At 47.7% G+C, this 22484-nt stretch overlaps 1 protein-coding gene across 1 annotated transcript; it reads left to right on the top strand.

The window, feature by feature from the left end:
* The first annotated feature begins 1745 nt into the window (after window positions 1-1745).
* Window positions 1746-21986, top strand: RAB7A (RAB7A, member RAS oncogene family). Its single transcript, XM_075762096.1, has 6 exons — window positions 1746-1890; window positions 17489-17549; window positions 18655-18781; window positions 19588-19806; window positions 20349-20477; window positions 20651-21986. Exons 2-6 carry the CDS (start codon window positions 17497-17499, stop codon window positions 20744-20746), a joined length of 624 nt encoding a protein of 207 aa, XP_075618211.1. The 5' UTR covers window positions 1746-1890; window positions 17489-17496; the 3' UTR covers window positions 20747-21986.
* Window positions 21987-22484: the final 498 nt, after the last annotated feature.

Below are 22484 nucleotides of genomic sequence, written 5' to 3'. Positions count from 1 at the left end.
ATAAACTAGATGTCACAGGCTCTCCTCTCTTGCGAGATGGATTGGTAACAGCGATACAGTCCAGCAGATGGGGAAATGAAGGTACAAAACTGGTAATGAACTTTCCAGCATCATATGAGGAGAGCCCAGCAGCCCTGGTTCCTGTTCGCCTGCTCTTAGTCTGCATTTCCACAACTTAAACCAGCCCAAGGACCGGGCGGCCGTGTCCTGCCTCACCCACTCCTTCCCTTGCATGAGGTGCACCCTACATGAAGCCAGTTCAGTCCACTAATGGCAGAAAATTTATCCACGCCGCTTTTGTTGCTAGTTATCAGCAGATTGAGTGCTGAAGTGACTCGGGGCAGGCTCAGCTGGGAGCTGGCACTGGTGTACAGGAGGGAGAGCGTGACGGTGAGTACCTGGCGTTGGCTTGGGCTGGGCTGCCCTTTGGAGCGGAGGTGGTTCCCGCTGCAGGCAGCAGAGATGCCAAATCGGGCTCTGGCCCCTATGTCACTGCTGCTGGATTTTTCTAAAGTAGAACACTGTGAGGACACCCCGTTTGCTCTGCAACAGACATTCCTCAGAAGGGATTGGGCCAGGCCCAGCAGATAACCAGGACTTTAACAGCACACTTGCTGTGCTACCTCTACAGTATTGATCGCAAACTGCTTTGCAAGCGTTAATGAATCAAACCTTGCGGCATCTTTCCGAGGTAAGCATTCCCATTTTCAGGTGACACACAGGGAAACTGTGACCCTATGGAGGAGGGAAGCCGTTTGCCTAATGGTACATGGGAGGTTTGTCTTGGGACTGAAGGAGGAGCAAAGGTCTTCTGCCAGTTCTGCGATCTCTGCAAATTAGTCCCCGTCTCTTACAGAGCTGGAAGCAGTCTGCTGTGTACTGCTCAAAAGTGATTTTTTTAATGCAGCTGTAAGTAGCTTTGGTCCTTTTATCTCTTTAATTAGCTCTAAAATTTTTTTCTGTGGTTGCTTTCCTGAGTCCACGGGCTAACTAAACCCACAATAGTCATGTGACTTGACGAACTAAGACAATCTTCAAGTATTTGCTGACTAATAAAATGAACTTGCTGCCAACATGCAGAGTAGAAAATATGGATTTCTCTTGTGCCATCACGGTGGTTATTATCCCATGGATTAAGGTGCCGGAGAGTTTATATAGTCTTATTTGCCTGCAGTATTGATCTTGGAACTGGTAATTGCCCAGTTAATCAACCTGATGGTATCTTAAATTGTCATATTTTACTTTTTTTCCTGACAAATGCTGTTGCTACTACCTCACTCCAGATCACAGCTACAAATAAAAAGATCCCAAAGAACAGATTTGTGCCGTTATGTCCCCATTATTTTTGAAAACGTGAAACAGGAAAATTTCTCTAGCTGTTTCCTTCTCACCTCAGACCTCTGACGAAAGGCCTGTGGCTGGCAGCAGCGCTGCCATGCTGACAGCAGCTCTGGTGTGACGGGAGGCCGCAGAGGCAGCAAGTCCCTTCCCACCCTCGCCCTCTGTGCCCGTGCGGGCGTAGCAGCTTGTGGGGTACCGCAAGCAACCTCTGCGCCCCCGCCGGGTCCCACATAAACGCCCGGTTTCAGCGGGAGGCCGCCGGGTCCCACGACTACTGCGAGGCGCCGCCTCGTCGCGGCCTCCGCGGCCCAACATGGCGGCCGAGAGCTCGCGGTCACATGACGCGCGCGCCACCTCTCTCCCTTCTCCTCCCTCCGCTGGCTGCCGGACGGCGCGCTGACGTCAGGGCCAGCAGGCGGGCCCCGTGACCGGAAGTTGCCGGGGGGAGGCGGAAGTGAAAGAGGGGAGGCGGTTGGGCCCATTAAAGCCGACCGAGGCGAGCGGGGGGTGGCAGCGAGTCTCGGGTGGGCGCCGCGGCACACGCACCAGGTGAGGCCTTGCGGGGCGCTGGGCCGTGCCGCCGGGGCGGGGATCCCCTCACACCGGGGCCTGGGGTGGCGCCTCCGCCCCGGCCTCGGGATCCGCCGGGCGGGGGGCGCCGCTCTGGGCCCCTCCCCGCGGCCGAGTGTGGGGGGGGGAGCGCTGGGGCCTTCACCGCAGGGAGGGGGGCGCGGCGGGGGAGGCGCTGCCTTCGTGCTCCCCGGGCGGACTCCACCACCGGGGCCTGGCCTGCCGGGGAGGAACGGCGTTCGCCCGCCCCCGTGGCGGGGTCAGGAGGCCGGCGGCGCTGGGTGCCGAGCTCCCTGGAGCCGGGCCGGGCCTGGTTCGTCCCTTCTCCTGGAACAATAGAGCTGGGCTGCGGGGGTCTCCTCGGTAAAGGGCTTCTCCGCGCAGCGCCGCGGGACTGGGAACCCGCAGGCCTTCCCGAGATGCGCGTTTCTCAGGGCCTTTGTGGGAGCCTCCTCTCCCGAGAGGTTTAAAGAGGCCCGAAGTGGTACCTCCCAGGGAGGAGAGCGTATTGTCTGTGACATGTGGTGCTGCTGTAGCTTCCTCTCAAAGCGTGAAGAGGCTTTGGGGCAGCTGGTGGCCGAAGGTGGCCTGAGCGCTGGTTTCTGGGGAAGCGCTGGGATGGGGTGGTGAAATGCTGCTCTGGGTGGTCGCTGGATATCGCTTTTTAAAATGAGCAGGCTGCCCTGGGAGCAATTAATGTGGCAAAACAGACGGCTGAAGAGACTGGCAGTTATTGCGAAAGTAGCTCTCAGCATGTGTAAAGCCTGAGTCAGTTGTAGGAAGCATTAGAGTGGATGTTAGAAGTGCTTTTGGCTGGGAGTGTATAATAAGGTAAATTAAATGATAGATATGTTATTAGTCTCCAGGTATATATAGACTAATAAATATGGAAATACCTAATTGTTGTACTTAAGACAACTGCACTCTCTTCCCTGGAAATAGAGGGATTATTTTAGTAGTAAAACAGTGGTAAAAAAGGCTGTCTTGATCTGAAATAAGATAGGTAACCTCAGCTTCAAAATGAGTATGTCTTGCCCAGTAACTTGAACCCTTTGAGTCAAAGCTGGAATTCTCAGTATTATCTCCCTGAAAACACTTGCTGATAAGCAGAGCTGTTGTGAAATGCGTGTATGAGGTTTTTTATATGTAAACTGAGAACACAGCCCTCCCAACTGTAAGCAAACTGGTTTTTGTTTGACAATTGCCAATATGGAGCTTTAAAGCTCCCAATACTTGCCACTGGCTGGCCAGCTCTGGCCTGTGCCTAGCACTGTGTGTTTCAGTGTGGGAATTGGGGCTGGTGGAAGCAGAGAGTTCTCTTCTTAGGGGAATGGTACATAACCAGCTGTGCCACAGCATTTGGCTGGCTGTGACTTAAAAGCTTACTTGCGGCTATACCATGTTCACAGGCTGCAATGGCACTAGTAGCGTATGATAAAAACTGCAGCCTTGCTGTGCTTCCCGTAGAGCCGGGCTACTGGAGCCAATGTACCTTGTTCTCTCAGTAGCTGTATTTGAGGTTAAAGTAGGTGGAGTCATTTGAATATTCCTTGTTAAATAATCAGGGCTTCTTTGCTGTACTTATTCAGGAAGAACAAGTATACTTGTCTTCCCCCCCCCCTTGTGACTTCCAACAGCTGACTGAACACATGACTTGCCCTCCATGAACTAATGAGTAGACCCACCATGCCTGGCCTGAGTCCTCAGAATCCAAAGCAGCTCTAATACTGTTACTTTGAAGTGCTGCCTCTGCTTTTTTTTTTTTTTTTTTCTTGGTGCTATTATGTTAATACTCCTAGCATAGAAAAGCTGTAAGATGGGGTTAATCTGACCCCTCAATAAGGAAAACTTTAAAATTCAATAGCAGTTTCTTGCTTACCTGCAGTGAGAGGTATAATTGATAAGGTGCAAGGCAGTACCTACATCAAACTTCCCTCTTCTCTGTGGTGTCATGTAGTGGTCCATGTCTTCAAATACCCTGGTAATAGCTCAACATGGCACACTAAGAGTTGTACTTTAAAAGGCAAAGGTGCTAAGTTAAGAATTTAACTGTGGTGCAGAAACTATACTACAGAGATCCTTACCTTCTTACCAAAGCCAGTGAATCAAACTGTGCCGAGTAGCACAGACATGTTACAACATTGAATCCTTAACTGAAAGTGGAAAACTTACAAGCTCTGTTGTAGGCTCTTCCCTGAAATCACCTTGGGAAGACACCACTTTGCTTGGTTCGCTACCCAAAATGAATGCCTATCTGGGCTACCAGATTCAATTTGTGCAGCACCTTCTTAAATGTCCTGTTTAAGACTCTTGTGTTGGAAGGTCATGTGAATTACCTGTTGGAGCAAATCTCTGGAAAAGCTTGTCCTTGAGGAAACATGACAATTACAATCAAACCATCTGTGCAAAACTGTAAATAGCTTTGTCTCTAACATGTATGGGATTTTGGTCTGACTTCTCTTGTGAAAATGAGACTAGTTTATGCAGAACTTAACATTTGGCTGTAAACAAAATTGTGCTTGATTAGGGTGCATTTTTAAATGCTGCATTGAGATAGGTGTCTGGCAAGCCCTGGTTTGGGAATAAAGGCTATGGAATAAGGCACTTGAGTGTTAGCATTCTCTAAAACTGGTGAATGTGTGGGCTCACAGATACTTACTGGTAGCTGTCCCTGCTGTTACACTATTACAATTTCTTCAGTAACTGAAGTAAACTGAGCATTTGATAAACATGTACAGAAGCCTCACCTCGCGTGCCACCAGTGTTCCCCAGTGTCTTCTGGGCTTCTCCTCCACTGTGACCTGAACTCCTCTTAAGGCCTCATTGCTAGGGCCTGATGGACCAAAGATTCCCTTGCAGAGCTGTAGAGTAATTTAACGCTTGTTGCCGTGGTAAAAGGGAGTCCAGATAAGACCTTAGTTAAACGCTGCACTTGGCTGGGTACTAGTGCACTTGCTTGCATGCTGCTAGTCTGACAGCAATCCTGCATCCTTCAGATGCTGAAGTACTTCATCCTGTCACAGCATTGTTTTGATAATGGCAGTTTAATTGCCTGATGAGTTGGAGTTCAGTTCACTTCCCCCTGCAGCTGCCTGAAGTGATCTTTTGTAGTTGCTGTGTAACAGTCTGCATTCAGACTTAGTTAAGTTGTAACAGTAGATTGTGAGGATAAAAGGGTCACAATCCAAACATGGGCTGCACATCTCAAAACTGGATTAGGTATGGCTAATTAATTAAATGACAATAGTTAATATACCATTTTCAGTTCTGCAGTTAGCTGCTCTATTGAAGATCGTATTTCCCTTTAAATGCACCTTGAATAAAACTTCCAAATGAGTGCCCAAGGTCAGTGACTCCACATGTGCTCCTCAGAAATAGCAGGCAGTGAAGGAATACCCCTCTATCACATGGTTGCTCTCTGGCTTCCAGCATGCTTGTTGCTTTTGTGCTCTGTTTGAAACGATGCAGCACTTGAACCCAGTGTGCTGCTGCATTTTCTGCTCGGTGGAGATCTGCCGTGGTGATGTCATTGTTGCTGTTAGCGCTGTTCCTGTGAGACAGCGCTGTTCCTCCTCCTCTCCGGTGCCAGCAATGAGCGCTCCGTCCATGGGGGAAGCTGTGTCAACACTGCTGTTGCTAACTCATGGTCAGAGATGGGGAGGGAAGCAAGCTTGTCAAGGCCACTGGAGCATGTTGATTTACAGCTGATCTCAAATATCTTTTGACTTCTCTTGCTAGGGAACCTCTTCTTCAGGCCATGGCTGTTTTCACAAGGCAGTGAAACTTCAGGAGGGGTGCACTGTGCCTTTGAGATGGGATTGAATTGTAAACTTGTGGCACAGATTTCTAACTGTATAATTTAAAGGCATTTGATGTAGTGAGTGATTTGCTCTTGCTTCTCATAACTATTGAAAATGCCAACTTAAGCCAGCTTAAGGTGACTAATTGTATCTAACTGTACTTGCATGAGTTTCAAGCAGGAATTTTATTAATAAAATTGAGTACATCTTTACATTGTCAGTAAAAAAACCAGTATTTTTTTGGAGTTTGTCCTATATAACTGCATACTGTAACTCTGGTTGCTTGGCAGACAAACTGGACTAGTGAAGGCAGGCAGCTGGAGCTGCCTTCAGAGGTTACCTGGCTGGAGTACGTGGACCTTGGTTGCTGGGGCTACCAGTTTGTCTAAGGAGTCTGTGCTGAACCCTTGATCTGTCTCCAGCTGGGAAGCAGCATCCTCTTGAACAGGGACACGCTTGGTGCTTGTCTCCCTCAAATGGGCTGAATCACTTGGCTCTGTAGCTGTATCTTTTTCTTGGCTCCCAGACACCGTGGATAATGATATCTGATGTCCAGAGTGGCAGAGTGGTAACAGTGCCTCAAGTGTGAGCAGCAAGGTGGTTGTAACTGAGGCATGCCTAGGCCTGATCTCTCCTACCCATAACAAGATGCAGTTTACCAGCACTGCTCTCTTGTAGTCACTGCAGTGGGGTTTTTTGTCCTTTGTGGAGTTTCATCAAGAGAATAGCTGAGCTGGTAAAGTATTGATGCAGGATCTGTGTAGGGACTGTGAGGGTATGAAGCATGTGTCTGAAACAGAGTTTCCACAGTAGGAATTCCTTGTTAGGCACTGACTCAGCTGTCATGGCAAGCTACCTGTTACACTCCCATCCTGGGACTAGTACTGAAATACTTGTCCTTCCTGCTCTGCAAACTGCATTAGCATAGTAAGAGGTATTGAGTGTGTGTAGGATCAGGAGTTCTGCTCGCACATCAAGGTTTAGTTCTTAGATTGCAAACTGTCCCTAGAGGAAGCCTCCTCCCTAGGAGACTCATTACTGAGAACTGGACCTCCTGGAATAGATGTACAGGAGTAAGGTTTTTGCCATTAGTGTCGGTCTGGTAGTTGTCCATATCTACTTGTCTGGCAGTAGGATCTCCCATCAGTATTTGTACTATCTCTTTTATCAAGCTCCTGCTGCTGCAGGAGAGACAATGTTTGCTCTCAGATCTGAACCTCAGGTGTAAGCTGCAGAGTCTGGCAGGCCTCCTGAGGGCCATGAATCTTAGTCAAAGTTTCCCTTCAGTCACTTGTTTCTTGCCCAGCCTCTAGGAACTGGTGGAAGCTAACAGCCAGGAGTAGATAAGCAAGGCTTGTTTACCACTGACAAGGTCTAAGATCTGTGCTTTGTTTACCACTGCAAAGGTTATCTAACACCTTGTATTTGCTATTCTAAAACTGAAAGCATGACAGGAATGTGTGAAACCTTAGGAAGCTGTAGACAAAACTAGAAATTAATCTGAGTACTTGAAAAATACTGTCAGATATGGTAAAGATCCAACAACTTTACTGTTTCTTAGTGGCCTGGTTAACTTGCAATATTTTGAATTGGTCGCCTTATCTTCTGGACATGAAGATTAAAACCCAGCTGTCCCTGGCACTGTGCTTGATTTATAGAAAGTAATGGAGGAATCACGTTTGATGGGATGGCCTGATGTGAGAACCTTGCTGGGCCACCTGTATTCTTACAGGGGTTACTGAAACTGTTGGTTGGCTCTGCTGGTTGGGTGGCTGTGTGCCAAATGGCTGACAGGCATAGCTGTATAAACCAGGCTGTATGGGCACTATAGCTGTGTTCCATTTAGTAGTATAAGACTTGTCTTGCTTTGGCAGCTCTCCACCAAGGAGACTGTTCTGGTAGAGGCATGGCAACATGGAAGCTATACTGGTATAACTGAAATGCTTTGCGTAGGCAAGGCCCTTAGTCAAGACACATGGCTTGTTGCCTAGTGTCTCCCAGCAGCCAGCAATGTGCTCAACTCTCCTCCCACATCCTGAGATTGTCTCCCCCAGGGCAGAATAGGGGAAGTTGAGCTTGCTCTGATAAAGGGGGAGGGGTGTTAAAGTAAGCATGCCTGTTCTTGTAACAGCTTGATCCTTGGGGAAAATTAACTGGGAACTACCTGAAATCCTGTAGGATTTACAGGGCTTCCTCCTGGGAGGTAGGGGCACAGCAATACTGAATCTTGAATGACAACATAACTTGAGCCTCTGAAACAAGGGTAGATGGGGATCTTCAGACACTTGCTGTCAGCCTATCAGGGCTCTGTATATGTCTGTCCGTTCCTGAGAGAAAGATATCCTGTAGTGTAAGGGCTCTTCAGCTGTTGGAGGAACTGGTGGACTAAAACTTAACTGGAAACATCCAGCTTTCAGTGAAGCTTCTGGGTATGGCTTTCTCTTCAGGTTCTAGGACAACTGTACCCAGAAAGACTACAATTTCAGCAGCCCTGGGAATCCTGGTCTTGTTTCTGTGTGGCATTAGCTCTAAAAGGGCTTTCCTGCACTGAGCTGCAGTCTCCAAATACCTACCTGCTGTGGAGATGGTGGTGATTGTCCTCAGATTGCTGAGGAGCAAAGTCATCCAGGATGGCTGTCCAGCATAGCTGGCTGCATTGCCAGGGACGCTTTCTACACTCCTTTCCCTCCCTTTGGTTCAGGGCATTTATCACCTGGAAAAACCTACACGGCTGCTGTAAGCTTAGGCTAAGCAGCAGTCTGGGCAAAGTAGTGTTTCTGTAGGCAGCCAGAAATACCTCCAGACCTTTCCCATTGCTCCTAAGCACACTGGTGGCCTGACTAAACATGTAGAGATACATCTGCCTTGGTACTGTAAGTAAATGCATTTCTGTGTGTGTTTTGCTCCCACTTTCAAACCATGTAGTCAGATCAACATGATATCTCCTCGACAGAAGGCCGCTGCTGTGATATCTAAACTGGTAGATATCAGTTTCTAAACTTTACACCTTCCTGGATGTGGGGGTGGAGGCTAGTGTTACCTAGTTTGGACTTTTTTAGGGTAGAGTCACAGTTGATAATGGCAGCTTTAGAGCAAGAAACTTGGTCAGTTCCACATATAGTATTCAAACATTGTGCAGGCATAAACCAACTCTGATCTGGAGAAATGCCGGGAGGTGTAACAGGGCTGTGAATCAGTGAGGCTTGGACTGGAGAACTTGGCTTTGAGAACTCAGGCTTTGAGCCTGACTGATCATGTGCATCAGTGCCTCTCAGGAATGCAGTGCTCTCCAAATCTCAGCACTCGCAGCCCTAACAGAGCAGCAGCTGAGCTGAGACCTCAGCCAGGGCAGACCCCTTCTCATGTGCAAGTCCTGTGATTCCACTGCAGACATGGCTCATACTGGGCACCAGTGGCATTGCTTCTGCCTTCAGTTTGCCAGTGCAGATGGCACAGGGGTCACTGGCATATTCTTTTCCAAGGAGCTCTTTGAGCTCCTGCCTACAGCAGGCATGTGTCCTAGAGCCTCCAGTTGGGGTTTGAGGATATGTCTGAGGCACCTTATTGCCTCTGAAAGGAGTGTCTTCCCCAGCACTGGCTCTGGAGCTTCCTTGGTCACACCAAGAGTCTGTTCTGTTTGCAGCCTTTCCAAAGCTTTTGCTTTCTTAGATGGGTTTCCTGCCTGTTTTCCCCAAGCTGCATGTTGCCCCATCCTTCTCTCTTTAGCACTGAGCTGTCTAAGAGCATGTTATCCAGGAGCAGGATGCAGCAGAGTATGTGTGTGGGCCTGGTCTCATGGCCATCTGGTAGCTAGCTCACAGACCAGGTCAGCTGGCTGTTAGCACCATGTCACACCAGTTTGGTACTTGCATTGAGGCAGCCAGTGAACTGAACTCAAAGCTGCATGGCTGAGCTGTAGCTGGCTGCTGCTGGCTGGTTCCTGAGCTTCACTTGGTCCTAGAGCAGCTCCTCTGGCACTGAAGGCTGCAACTCCACCCTCAAAATGAGGTGGAAACTTACTGCAGACAGCTGTAATCTAAAAAGCCAATTCCTCCAGGATAGTGAAACATGTTTTAAGATTCTATTTTGATCTGAGCTGTGTCAGTGTGCTAGCAAGCATCTAGAGGTCTAGGCTGTTCATCAAGAAGGTGAAGCTTTTGGCTTAGGACTCTCAGGTGGGGGTGGGAGATACTGGACAGCATACCTACACCTGACAACTTGCAATATAATGTTTTACACGAGGTATCAAAATTAATTTGTAGCTGAGGCTCTCAGCTCCCTGAACAGAGGTAATTCCTGCCTCACAGGGCTGGCTGGGAAACACACCAACTGGACAGAAGCCTGGTCTTGGTGAAACTGCAGTAAGTAGCAGGCAGCCTAGCTGCTCCTCCTGAGGAGGGAACGATGATCTGTGCCTGAGCTTTTGGCTGGGTACCAACAGGAGGGAATATGTTGGTTAGAACAGCAACATAATCATGTGGGGAGGAAGGAGGTGGAAAGCAGTTTTGAGATGCTACTCATGCAGCAGCAGCTAGTGTACCCTTCTGAAGCTGTCACAGGAATATCTTGCCAGCTGCTTTTGGTGTGGGCTTTATTTCGACTGCTTCTCTGTGGTGCTTCAGTGATGTCTGAAAGCACCTCTAAAGCACCTTTGACTGTAGGGATTGTAGGAACACGTTGCCTTAAAAAGCAACCCATTTACAGGCAGCAGTTCTTGCAAGTTGTCAACTTGAATGGTAAGATGTTCCTAACTTTTTAAGCACAAGCCAGCACATGTCCCCACTAAATGTGAGGCTTTCCTAGATGGGATCTGGAGCCAGCTGGGGAAGCTGAGCTACTAGTAGACCTGTCATGGGAGTGGAAGAGGGTACTGTCCTGCTTGTGCAGCCATTGTCAATGTAAGACTCAACTTGCTGTTAAAACTTCATGTGCTTCTGTAGCAGTCTTCAGCATGAGGATGCTAGGCTCTCGTTCCACTTGTAGAGCACTCAAATAAGGACAATATGCAGGTTCTGTGGCAGTCCAAAAAAAAAAAAATCAAAGGCAGGCTTATTTCTAGTTTCTTTCTTAAAAGCAGCTTGGCACCTCTTAAGCCATATTCATATGAAAGTAACAGCCATTGCTGTTTGTTCTCTGGCTAGCCCTCAGCTTTTTCCCCAGCCGAAAGGACAGGTCTTCTGCTTGTGGGCTGTTGTGTCTCTCAGAATGTGAGTGAGAGATGTTAAAGGCTGGTATCTGCTTGTCTCAGGCATTCATGTTGAATTGCTCAGGCTGGCACTTGTAGCTTTGCATTAGCAGATACCTTGTTAGCAATGTCTGTATGACCAGGTAGTTGGAACCAAGCTATTGTTATTAAATTGTATTGGTAAAATTTGTTCAGCTCCACCTTGAGCTCTTGCTGCAATTGCAGATTGAGGCTTCAATAAAAAGGGTGTCTGGACCATCTGGGTGCTCTGCAAGTGGGAACTGTGATCCTGCTCAACTAATGACAATTGCAGACTAACTACCTTTCCTCAGGATGAGGCCTTGCGTTTTCAGGGTAGGTGAATTGGAACAAGTTCATGTGTTTACTCAAAGCCTCAACTAAACTTGGCTTGATAAATCATGGCAGGGTACAATGTGACCATGGGGCTAGTGATATGTGCCAGTCGTGAGCTTGATCCTGTAAGAACAGGATAAACATCCAGTGAACATCTTATTTCAGTGGCTGAAGGTCTAAGCAGACATAACCCCCTGAGATGCCAAGCATGCCAGGGAACTTCCTACTTCTGGGAACAAACTGGTTTAATCTGAGCAGGTCCTGATTCATTCTTCCAGCTTCAGTTTCCTTGAAATGCGGAACCTTTGGGGGGGGGGAATAAAAATAGCTCTTTGGTGTAGTACAGAGACATAATGCTTTGAAGCCTCCCCCATGTGAGAGAACAGTGAGCAGAGGCAGTATTTCTGTGTTGGAAACGCTCTTAGCTGCACTTCAGCACAGAAGATTCTTCCAGCGTTGAAGCGTGGCTGTCTTCTGCTCAGTCTGGTCACTGTGGTGAGCCCACTGCAGTGTGTGGTATCCCCTAATGGAGTACTGATCTATCCAGATTGTCTTTCTCATGATTGGGTGTTTTTTCTAAAGGTCCTGTGATATACTGAATTGAATGCTCTGCTTACCAGCCACAGCACCCAGAACAGACCTGTGTTGCTTCAGGTTCAAATGTGCCTTTTTATGGAACGCCTACTTATTCTTGTGCTGCCTGCTGGGACAGGGGAACAGCGCTAGGTGTTTGTAAGTGCCACAGTGAGTTTAGCTCTGCTTGATGCTCACTCACCTAATGGTTTGCGTCTTGTCAGCATAATGTTAAATATCCCTGGCAAAGGACACAAGGTGAGAGGTGCAGTCTAACAGTCTTGCTTCAGCATTCAGCTGGTCTCTAGTGGAAGGTGCAGATGGCAAGCTGTTAGATGTAGGAGCAGAGAACTCCCGGTCAAATGTCCCAGTTCTTCTGGCCTCTGCATAAACATGTTTTGGTTCTTGGTTAGGATTGGGACTTGAACTGTTTAATAGCAAAGCTGCAACAGTAAGCACTGCTCCAGCAGCTTGTCAGCAGGTTCAAGACTGGTATGGCTATGCTGCTGCTTAGGGAGCTCATCCTCCATGCAGGTGAGATTTCCCCCCCAAGGCTAGCTATTCTCAATACTAAAACTGTCCATGAGCAACTTAACAGGGTGTTCTTAGTGCAAGGCCTACTTCTGTAAAGAACAGCTAATCTAAGAGACCTGGTGGGCCATCAATGCAAGCTTTTACTGTTCTTTGCTTGTACCAACCTAATTAATATTAAATGCCTGCATTGTGACTTGACACATGTGAATATCTCTAAGGAATTCTTAACCATCCATTTCTGCTTTGAGTTAAAGCAGCTGTCTTAATATAGCAAGTGAAAGGACAGTTGTAATGTACTCTGAAGCAACATGGGAAGCCTAATTAGATTTGGCATAGGCTTCATTTGCTCTTGCATCTGAGGAGCTGTAGCACTGTGGAGCTTCATAGGACAGTCTTTGACTCTTCCTTTCAGATCAGTGAAGCCAGTAACACTTGCAGGTCAGATGTTAGGGGTTCTCCCTTGCTGTTCCAGCAGGCCAGCCTTACAAAGGTATTAACACTGCTGTGGGAGAGAGCATGCTATACCAAGCTTAAACTCATGAGAGTCAACATACTGTTAATGGCTTGATTGCTTAGAGGGATAGGCATTAAAAATTGAATGGAAGGACTCCTCTCTTGAATTGGAGGCAGCTGTGTCATTCCTTTGGCACTGGTTAAGCCAGGAGGAAGAATGATGTTGGCTGGTCTGATTGATGGGAAGCTTCTGATGGCTCCTGAGCAGGGCTAGCTGAGTGTGCTGGTAGGCAGTGTTCTGAGCAGTTGTGCAGGTGACCTTGCTCCAAGAGACTTCACACAGTGTAAAACAAAACTGATGTCTTGGATCAAATCTTAACAAACAGGTTTTTCTTCATGATTATCTCTCAAAAAGGAAGTATTAGTTCAGAAACGCTCCTGGGACTGGATGTGAGCCCTGTGTGAGCTCGCATACTGCCATCTTAAGGGCTTGTGTGACTCTTACAGGATGCTGCTCTAGAGTAATTATACCAAATACCATAAAGCAAGACAAGCTGCATATATAGTGCAAAATAGTGTAAGACTTGGATACTGCTGATTCAGCACTATCACAGTTTTGATCTCAACAGAAGCTGAGCTTGCTCTTTGCAAGAGCACAGGGGAAACCCTGCACAGCCTACATCTCAGCTTAGTTTAGTAACTTAATGTTTCTTCCAGGTGTGACTGGAAAAACTCCTCATGTCAACTAACTGTTCCTTCAGGTGTTCAAACCTGCTTCATCTGTGAGCTAAAGCTATATTCTTCCTGGTCTCCCTTAGCTGATTTTTGTACTAGCAAGGTTCACCAGAAATGAGATCTATGTAGCTAAGAGCGTGTATGTGGGCTCCATTTCTGGGGCACAAGTCAGTAATGAACCTATTCAATGTAATGTGAGAAACAGCCTGTGCTAACAAGGGAATAGTCATAAATTGCCTCTAACTTCAGGCAAGCAAACTTTTGAGTACCGAATGTGGCCCAGGGTTGGCTGGTTGCACCTTGTTCTGTTGACACAGCAAATAGTATGCTATAGCCAGGATCAACTGAGATATCTCTGAGCTTACTTGAACTGCAGTGTGTGGAAGCATCCTCTGCCATGCGTATGTTGTGTTTGCTGTTGGCTTAGTATGAGCTGAAGTCACCGAAATCCTTTGGTGTTAAGGAGACTGTAGTAAGGCTTCACTTGCTGGACCTTCAGAGAGTGCTAGTGTCTTTTACTTCCAGTACCTCAGCTTGCTAAAAACGCTGGGGCTGGGAGGAGGCATGGTATCCTGTCCTTGGAGTAGTTTGACCCTTTGGATTGCTTCATAAGAAACCCCACTTAAGATAATGGGGATGTCTTCAATCCATCTAGATTGAAGATCTCACTAGGACCAATCAGACCTCTGTTTAGCAGAAATAGTTGCTTTAAAACTGGAGCTGCTGTTGGAGACCTGCTCAGCCACGCAGAACATAAGGATAAGAGAAATAGCAAAGGTGGTGCTATAGAGAGGAATTTGATGCTACTTACACTTAGAGGGGTTTCCTTCTATAGGAAGGCTACAGGAGATGGAACACTGGTACTTCCTCCAAGACCTGGAGATGTGGCCTCCTATTCAAAGGCAAGGTCTCACACAGGGCAAGGAAAAACTCTGAAGTGTTGGCCTGATCATACCTGTCATGGGAAGATTAATAAGAGGGCTTGGCCCATCGACTGACTAGGCTTCAAAGCAGCATTGAACAAGCCTAGTAGAACAGAGGTGGGGGAATTCTGGGCAGTGTCTGCTGCTGGCTCCTGGCAGGACTGGAGTTCCTCACTGTCTTATGGCCCAAACCAAATACCAAGCTGAGGCAGCTCCTTCTGTGCTATGGCTCATATCCGTTGCATCACCTGGCATGGAAGCTGAGTGCCTCACCTGATTGGTGTTCATGAGGCAGTAGTAGCCTGTCACACCGATGGGGTAGCCTGTCAGCTATGACAAGAAGGCAGTGTCAGGTCTGACTCAGACTTCCTTCCCATGTCTGCAGGTAGCTGCTCAGCTGAGCTACTTTCAAGGTGGTGAGACTTGACAGAGCAGTTCCCCTCTTTTCATAGTGGGACTTCAGGCTGTGTTGAACTTGGGTGCTAAGCATCCAGTGTGATTTTTAGTGTTGTAATTTAGGTCTCTGCGAATCCCTCCCAGAGCATAAGAACTAATGCCAGCTTGTCCAAAGCTGCTTCAAATATCAGGAAGCAGTGAGCTGCAGCAGCCAGTGGCAAGTGATACTGAAAACACTCAGAAGAAAATAGCAGTAGTACATGCTGGGTTCTGGCACAGTCACTTCAGGGTGAGTTGTTTTCCTCTGTCCTGAGGAAAACAGGTGACTCTCACACTGGACCTGAACCTATACAGATGTTCTCCATGACAGTTCATGTACACAGCTGTCTAAGCTGTTTTAAAGTTTTGCTTGCTTCTTGCTCCGTCTGGGTTGGTTGTGCTACAGAAGTCTCTGGCTTGGCTAGCACAAATGTCACTTGTGCTATGTGCTTTGAAAACACAGGAGGTGCAGTCTGCTTACATGAGCTTACATGGAGGAGCTTACATGGTCTGTTCTCCTCATGGCTATAGAGGAGACAAGCTATAGAGTGTGGATCTTGGCAAGAACAGAAGCAGGACTAAAATTTTGGGGTTGTTGACAACTTTCAGCTGGCTATATCTTAGCTAGTATAGCTGGGCTGCCAGTTGGATTACTGAGCAATGCAGTCAAGCATAGACAGCCTTGGAAAGGAGAGGTGTTTACACTTGGAGAAACTGTCCTGTGCAGGCTCTCTGGCATCTCTTAACACCCATCTAAGGATAGCTTGAGCTCTGCGGGTGGCCTGTCATTGCTGTTCACTCAACAGCCTCTGGCTGTTATTTTCTCAACAGTGTTTCCCATCTAGATGTATCACTAGATGCATGAGGTGGGGGCAGCCCAACAAGGTGTAGCTGTAAGTGCATTGCTACCTATGGTGGCTGCAGGAGGGCTGCTTCAGCTGCTGCAGTGTTTGCTGATGGCAGAGTCTAAAAGACTACATGTTTTCTAACACTCAAAGCTTGAGATGATTAAGACCTTTTGCAGCTGGACTCTGCATCTAGTAAGAGGCTCCTACAGCTTGGAGCATGTTACCTCCTGCAGTAGTGGGATGAAGCAGGTTGCAGTTATGTAGCAGCTTAAGCTGTTGCATATCCCAGGAAATGCATAGGATCAAGCTGCTCAGAAGTATCCGTGGTGTTGTAGAAGTGAAGGCCTCCTTGGCTGTGAAATCAGGAATAGCTCCTGAAGAGGAGGAGTTGTGTGGTGTAATGAATGTGGTATGGCAGGGTGGGAATTTTAAGGTAACCAAGTCCCCATATAAAGGCATAATACATGAAGCCTGTTGTAAGGGTCTTTGAACTCAAGTAGCACAGCTGTAACCATCTTCTGTCTCCTCTGGCTGTACAAAACCTGCAGGGCCCCTCAAGGAAAGCCAGAGAGTCCTTGTGTTGTGGACCGGGTCGGTACCAAACCAAGGTCTGTGATCTGATCAAGACCGAGCACCTAAGAATGGTTTGTCCCTTCCCCAGAGGTGGGGAGAAGGGCCTCATGGTAGGAAGGGCATGCTCAACTGCTAATAGCAAGACTTTGTACTTGCTCTCACTGTGTTAAAGCACATCCAGAAGTATATTCCGGCCTGCTGCAGCTGAGGTACTTCTAGCTTCTTCACTAATCTGAAGGAGACCTGGGAACAAGTAAGCATGAATCTCTTGAGCTCAACTCTCACTCTTGCTAATTGGATAGGCCATTGGTGGCTCATTTAGAGCCACCTGCTTATAAAGTGGACCAGAGTCATGGCAGGATGCAACAGACCAAACAACTCATTGTCTAACAGAGCAATAGACTGAATGTTGTGAGGTTTGTCGCTGTAGCCTTACTTGTCTTTCCACTGAAGGTGAGGTGGCAGTAGTTAGCTTCATATGCTTTCAGCAAAGCCGCAGAGTCTGGTAACAGTTTGCCTTGTAATTCCGCTCTTCAGGTGGCCTGTGTGGTTGTGTTGTGACCACTTCAACCACAGCGTATCCTTGGGACTCAACACTTTCACAAAGCACAGCTGCTAGAGAAAGCTATTGCTTTCCAAGGTGAACGTGAAAGGTGGAGGGAACCTATTTTTTCTTCTACTTTTTCTACTGGGAAACCACTGAACAGTATAAAGCTTGAATGTGTTATTAGACACATCTCTGCTCACATCTCACTTGGCAGCATGTGTAAGAATTAGCCTGTGTTGGGAGCTGATATGCTTTACTGTACTGCCTCCTGGGAGGCTAAGGGAGATGGCCTAGGCTAGTATACCCACAAAATGGCCTGGAAATAGGGTCCAAAATGGACTTGGTACTTGCAAAGGACAAGTGCTTGGCTCATCTACCTGTTGGTGTTAAGCTGCCACTACTGGTTTGACAGGGCCCTGCCTGTGAAATGGGCAAACACCTGGCTAGTGCTCCAGTGTAGCCTTGATTTGAAGGAGTCTGGTTCCAGGAGTGCTGGGCCCTGCGGTTGCTGGTTCCTTGCTGGGAGTCAGGCTTCTTGGACTCCAAACTTGATGCTTTCTGCCTAGAGGAATGATGTGCTAATGGTATCTGATGGGACTGTTCCTTTTCCCTTCTAGCGTAAAAGATGACTTCTAGGAAGAAAGTGTTACTGAAAGTCATCATCCTCGGAGACTCTGGGTAAGTGGAGGAGCCTTTAAACTGCTAATCAGCATCTGGCTGGATCAGTGCTCTTGACTGGGAGAGCCGGATGCACTGTAAGAAACGCAACAGTGCTGGGAGGAGGGATGTTACAGCCCCAGATAGCTGTGTTACCTTATAGCTTTAAGAACTCTTCACCACCCTCTGTCCTAAATGTCTCTGGAGTTTAATATATTGAAGTCCTACCACAATATTAAATGGGGGGAATGTGGCTGGTAGACCACTCCAGTAACAGAACTGGATAGCCCTTCTGCAAGGAGGATGTGTGATGTTAAAATGAGTACTTCATTTAAATTAAAAAAAAAAAAGCCCCCAAACCACAGAACAACAAAAACAACCCACCTGCTAGTAAGCAATCTTAGGTGACTTCTTAAAACTCTACCTCTGTCAGACACTTTATACTGAGCCATCTGCTTAGCTTCTGTCTGATCTGGCTAGAGCCTGCCCCTTGGAGTGAAAGGGTTTGCTCTGTGCTGTGGAGCAAGGAGTCTGCTCTGCTGTTATAGGTTATTTGCTGTGCAGGCTGTAACCTGACTCCCATGACATAAGGCTTATTTATACCACAGTGCCCAGCAAGCTGTTGATCAGGGAGTGTTTCTCAGTTGCAGAGAGGGCATGTGAGCCTCTAAGCTGGCTCTCTGGGGAGGATCTCCAAACTCTGGGTGCCAGGCAGATGTGCATGTGAGCTGTTGCCAGCTGAGATTGTCTGTCTGTTCCTCCTCCTTCTGCAGAGGCTGAAGATGACTTTCTGGTGGGTTTCTCTTGGGGCACTTCCAAAATTGCCTTTATGATCATTATGTGATGCATATTCCTTACCAAGGATCACATTACTGATGGGGAAATAAGGTTTCTCAAGGTTGTAATCCTTCATATCCTTAGGTAGCTAATGCTCTTACTTAGCATGTGGCTTTGGCATCTATTGCTGTAAAAGCCCCTTCTGGCAGAGGTGGGTATATTTTCCCTGGTTGAAAGGCCAGGAGGCTGTGGTGGAAGGTGAAGGGCACTGGGATGTTCTGCTCAGGGTGGTTAATTCAAACACAGTTGTAGAAACAGTCTACCTAGTCTTTTTTGTCTTTCTGTACAGGGTGGGGAAGACATCGCTTATGAACCAGTATGTGAACAAGAAATTCAGTAACCAATACAAGGCTACGATAGGCGCAGACTTCCTGACAAAAGAGGTCATGGTGGATGACAGGCTAGTGACAATGCAGGTAAGGAGTGACTCTGCTCCCTGCTGCAGGGGTGCCTGGCTGCCTAGACCACACTTGTGTGGAAGTACCTGCTCCAGTGTAGTCCAGAGTGGTGCCAGGGCCAGCATACTGGGTGTGAATCTTGTTTGCACTGAACTTGGCCACAGGTGCTGCTGGGCTTCTCTACAAATCTGTGCATGGGCTGAACAAGGGAAGGCAAAGATCAGTTTGGGCTCAGCTAAGAGCAGCTTTGCCAGGCCCAGTTTAAAAACCAACATTTGGTACTGTCAGCAAACTTGATCTTGTTAGAAAGATGCATGTCTCTAGTGTTCAGGAACTGCAAAGGGCTGGGAAAGGACTCCTTAGTCAGGTCAGCTACTTGTGCTGCCCTGAGTCCTGTGGGTATAGCATTACCCTGCTAGTTTGCTTATGTCTCTAGTATCCAAAGTTCTCATCCTCTCATCTCTCCATGGTGAGACTGACTGCAAGGCAACAAAAGCCCTGTTGCAGCCATCAGAGGGGTGTCTGGGCTGTGCTGGTTGCACCCAAGCACTGCAAGCAGGTCATCTGCTGACCCAAGTCCTGCTTGCTCAGAACAAGGATATGTCCCTTGCTGAGGCAGAACACAAAAGGGGTTAGCTATCTTTAGAAGGGTTTTTCTGGCTCTTGATACTTAGTGCCTACAGAAATTCCCAAGCTTTCAGGTGCTCCTCTCTGGCTAGTTGAGGGCTGTAGATGCCTGGTGGGGAGTTTTGAAAGGAATGCCCTAATTGTCGACTGACTATGTCAGAGCAGAGCTGGCTTATCCGCCCTGTCTTTTGCTCCAGATATGGGATACAGCAGGACAAGAACGATTTCAGTCTCTGGGAGTTGCCTTCTACAGGGGAGCAGACTGCTGTGTGCTGGTGTTTGATGTCACGGCCCCCAACACATTCAAAACCCTAGACAGCTGGAGGGACGAATTCCTCATTCAGGCCAGTCCAAGGGATCCTGAGAACTTTCCTTTTGTTGTGCTGGGAAACAAGATTGACCTAGAAAACAGACAAGTGAGTACTGGGGCTTGCTAGCCTCCTCTTAGGAAACTGTTGGAGTGGGGAGACCTTGTAGGAACACGATGGGAGGGTTATCTGAGAAATGGGAGTGGGAGGTGCCTGAGTGTGGCGCAGCTGTTGTGTGCCACTGGGGAAGAGTTTCTCCTGCCTGGATGGGTCAGATGCCTGTGCACAGTATGCTCCTGCCCACTGGTGGAAGGATTGCTGCAGCTTCCTGGCTAGATGCAAGGAGAGGAGCTGACTCTCCTTCTCCAGAATTGCTGAGAAATCCCTATTGGAGCAAGTCCCCGCTCTGCAGATGTCTGAGCAGTCTGTGTCCTGTGGTCTTATCTTCATTGGGTGTAGTTCTCCTTGCCCCAGGGCTGAGTGTATCCAGTGGTGGGCAGCAGTCTCCAGTGCACTGTTTCAAGGCTGTAGTTTTGTTGAGGTCATCAGTGCTGTCTTAGCTCTGGCTGGATATGAGGAGTCTCTGGCCTTGCCCTTAAACTCCCTTCCTGCATTGCTGAAGGTGGTGATGCTGCTCTCTGTCCACCCAGGTCACCACAAAACGGGCACAAGCCTGGTGCTACAGTAAAAACAACATCCCCTACTTTGAAACCAGTGCCAAGGAGGCCATTAACGTGGAACAAGCTTTCCAGACGATTGCACGAAACGCACTTAAACAGGTACGGAGGGGGCTGGTGGGTGCCCTCTGCTGCTGCTGGTCCTGCCTGCTGAGCTCGGCTGCTGTGGGCAGCCTTGGGCTCTGTGACAGTCTTTCCCAGCCCAGAACAGCTCCTTGCATGCTCGGAGATGTCTGTAGAGCCGTGGCACTAACTACTCCCTTCTCTCCCACTAGGAAACCGAAGTGGAGCTTTACAATGAATTCCCCGAACCCATCAAACTAGACAAGAATGACCGAGTGAAGGCTTCTGCGGAAAGCTGCAGCTGCTGAGGGGAGAGGGAGGGGTTGAGCACAGTCCTTCACAAACAAATATCACACTTAGGCCTTCAAACACACAGCCCCTCTTCTGTGTTTAAAATGAAAAAAAAAAAAAATTTCCATCTCCAGCTGCCAAAATCCACCCATCTCCCATGAGCATCTGAGTCCCGCACTTCAGAGCTCACGTCCCCACACCATCCACATCACACTTCATGGTAACAGACCTTTCTCTTAGTTTAAAATGGAAACTCTTATGTATGTTTGGAACTGAATCTAATTCCAGGTGTCCAATGGAGAGAAACTGTTTACAGGTAATCTGTGTAACAAGTTACATACATTTTTAACTGTCTCGTGTTTTCCCCTGTGAAGGCTGCAACTGGAAAGGCTGATTACCCATAGTTCATTGCAAGCTCAGCACTCAGTCCAACTAGGTTGAGTTTTGTATGTATCTCTGTTAATGCTTGTTACTTTTAACTAATCAGATCTTTTTACAGTATCCATGTATTATGTAATGCTTCTTTAGGAAAAATCTTATAGTACATGTTAATATATGCAACCAATTAAAATGTATAAATTAGTGTAAAATTCCTGAATTACATGTTCAAGTACTGAAACACAGATTGTGTAGAAAGTGAGGAGGACACTTGTGAACTGCAGCGTGCTAGCAACACAAAGTCCAGATAGAGGCAGTATTCTGTACAGTAGAGATGAACTATGTAAGCCGCCTTGTTTTGAGGCCAAAAAGGCTTCATCTTCTGGAAAAATCTGTCTGGCTTCCTTGTATCTAAATTCTCAGATTTGCATAACAGCATTGATATGCACACTGGATTATTGGATTTAAAATTAAATACAGCTATGAAATGACCTCATTTGTTCACCTCCCCTACTGCTTAACTCCTAACATCCTGGAGCGAGTGTGAGAAGGAGCCAGAGTTGAGGTGTCCCAGTGGCTCTGTCCTGTGGAAGGAGCTCCTCTCCCACCTGGGTTGCAGTAGCTGTGTCTTGATGAATGACCTGGACTATGAATCTTCCCTTTCTTCTTACTGACTGCTAATCTGGATTTTTGGTACGGGAAAACTTGGCAATCTAGTCCCTTTCCTCTCTTCCTTTCTTCCTGGTATTTGTTCTTGCGTTTGTAGCTTGCTTAAATGGAGCCCTTCTACCTGTTTTCCAGAGGTCTACATTCTAGTACGTAGGCTGAGCTCTTATGTAAAGAGACAAACATGATGCCAATAAACTTAACAAGAACAAACCTTCTTGTTTACTCCTGTTTCTGACTCTCTTTTTTTTCCCCCCCTTCACTAACACGCTTGCTTTCCTCTGTCTAGTCACCATTTTAGCAAGCTGCTGCCTGCTAATTGAAGGATGTTTGTGCTTATTTTTTTTTTGAAGTTGGGAAGGCACAGATTGGTTTTCAGGGGTGGGTTGAGCAGGCCCTGCTTGCTTGGCTGATCTGAGACTGAAGTAGGGCAGCTACCCCTCAGCTTTTCATCTGGCTGCTTGCAGTGCAGGGAACAGTGCTGGGTCTGATTGCTCTTCTCTGAGCCTTCAGCCCTGTCCTGGGCATATGAAAACCTTTGTGGGAGGGTGGAGGGCAGTGCTGTTAAAGCTCTTGCTGCCATCCTCTGGGAGGGGTTGGTGAGAAGAGCAGGCTGAGGCCTTCCCAGCTCACCAGTTAAGTGCTTCAGCTGGAGGAGAAGCAAGGCTGGCCTAGGATATCTTTGAGTTAAGGGCCTTTCCTCAGTCCAGC

Source organism: Balearica regulorum, chromosome 10 (assembly GCF_011004875.1).
Source record: "Balearica regulorum gibbericeps isolate bBalReg1 chromosome 10, bBalReg1.pri, whole genome shotgun sequence".
Lineage (NCBI taxonomy): Eukaryota > Metazoa > Chordata > Aves > Gruiformes > Gruidae > Balearica > Balearica regulorum.
The sequence above is the reverse complement of the archived record's forward strand: the minus strand, read 5'-3'. Positions and strand labels throughout refer to the sequence as shown.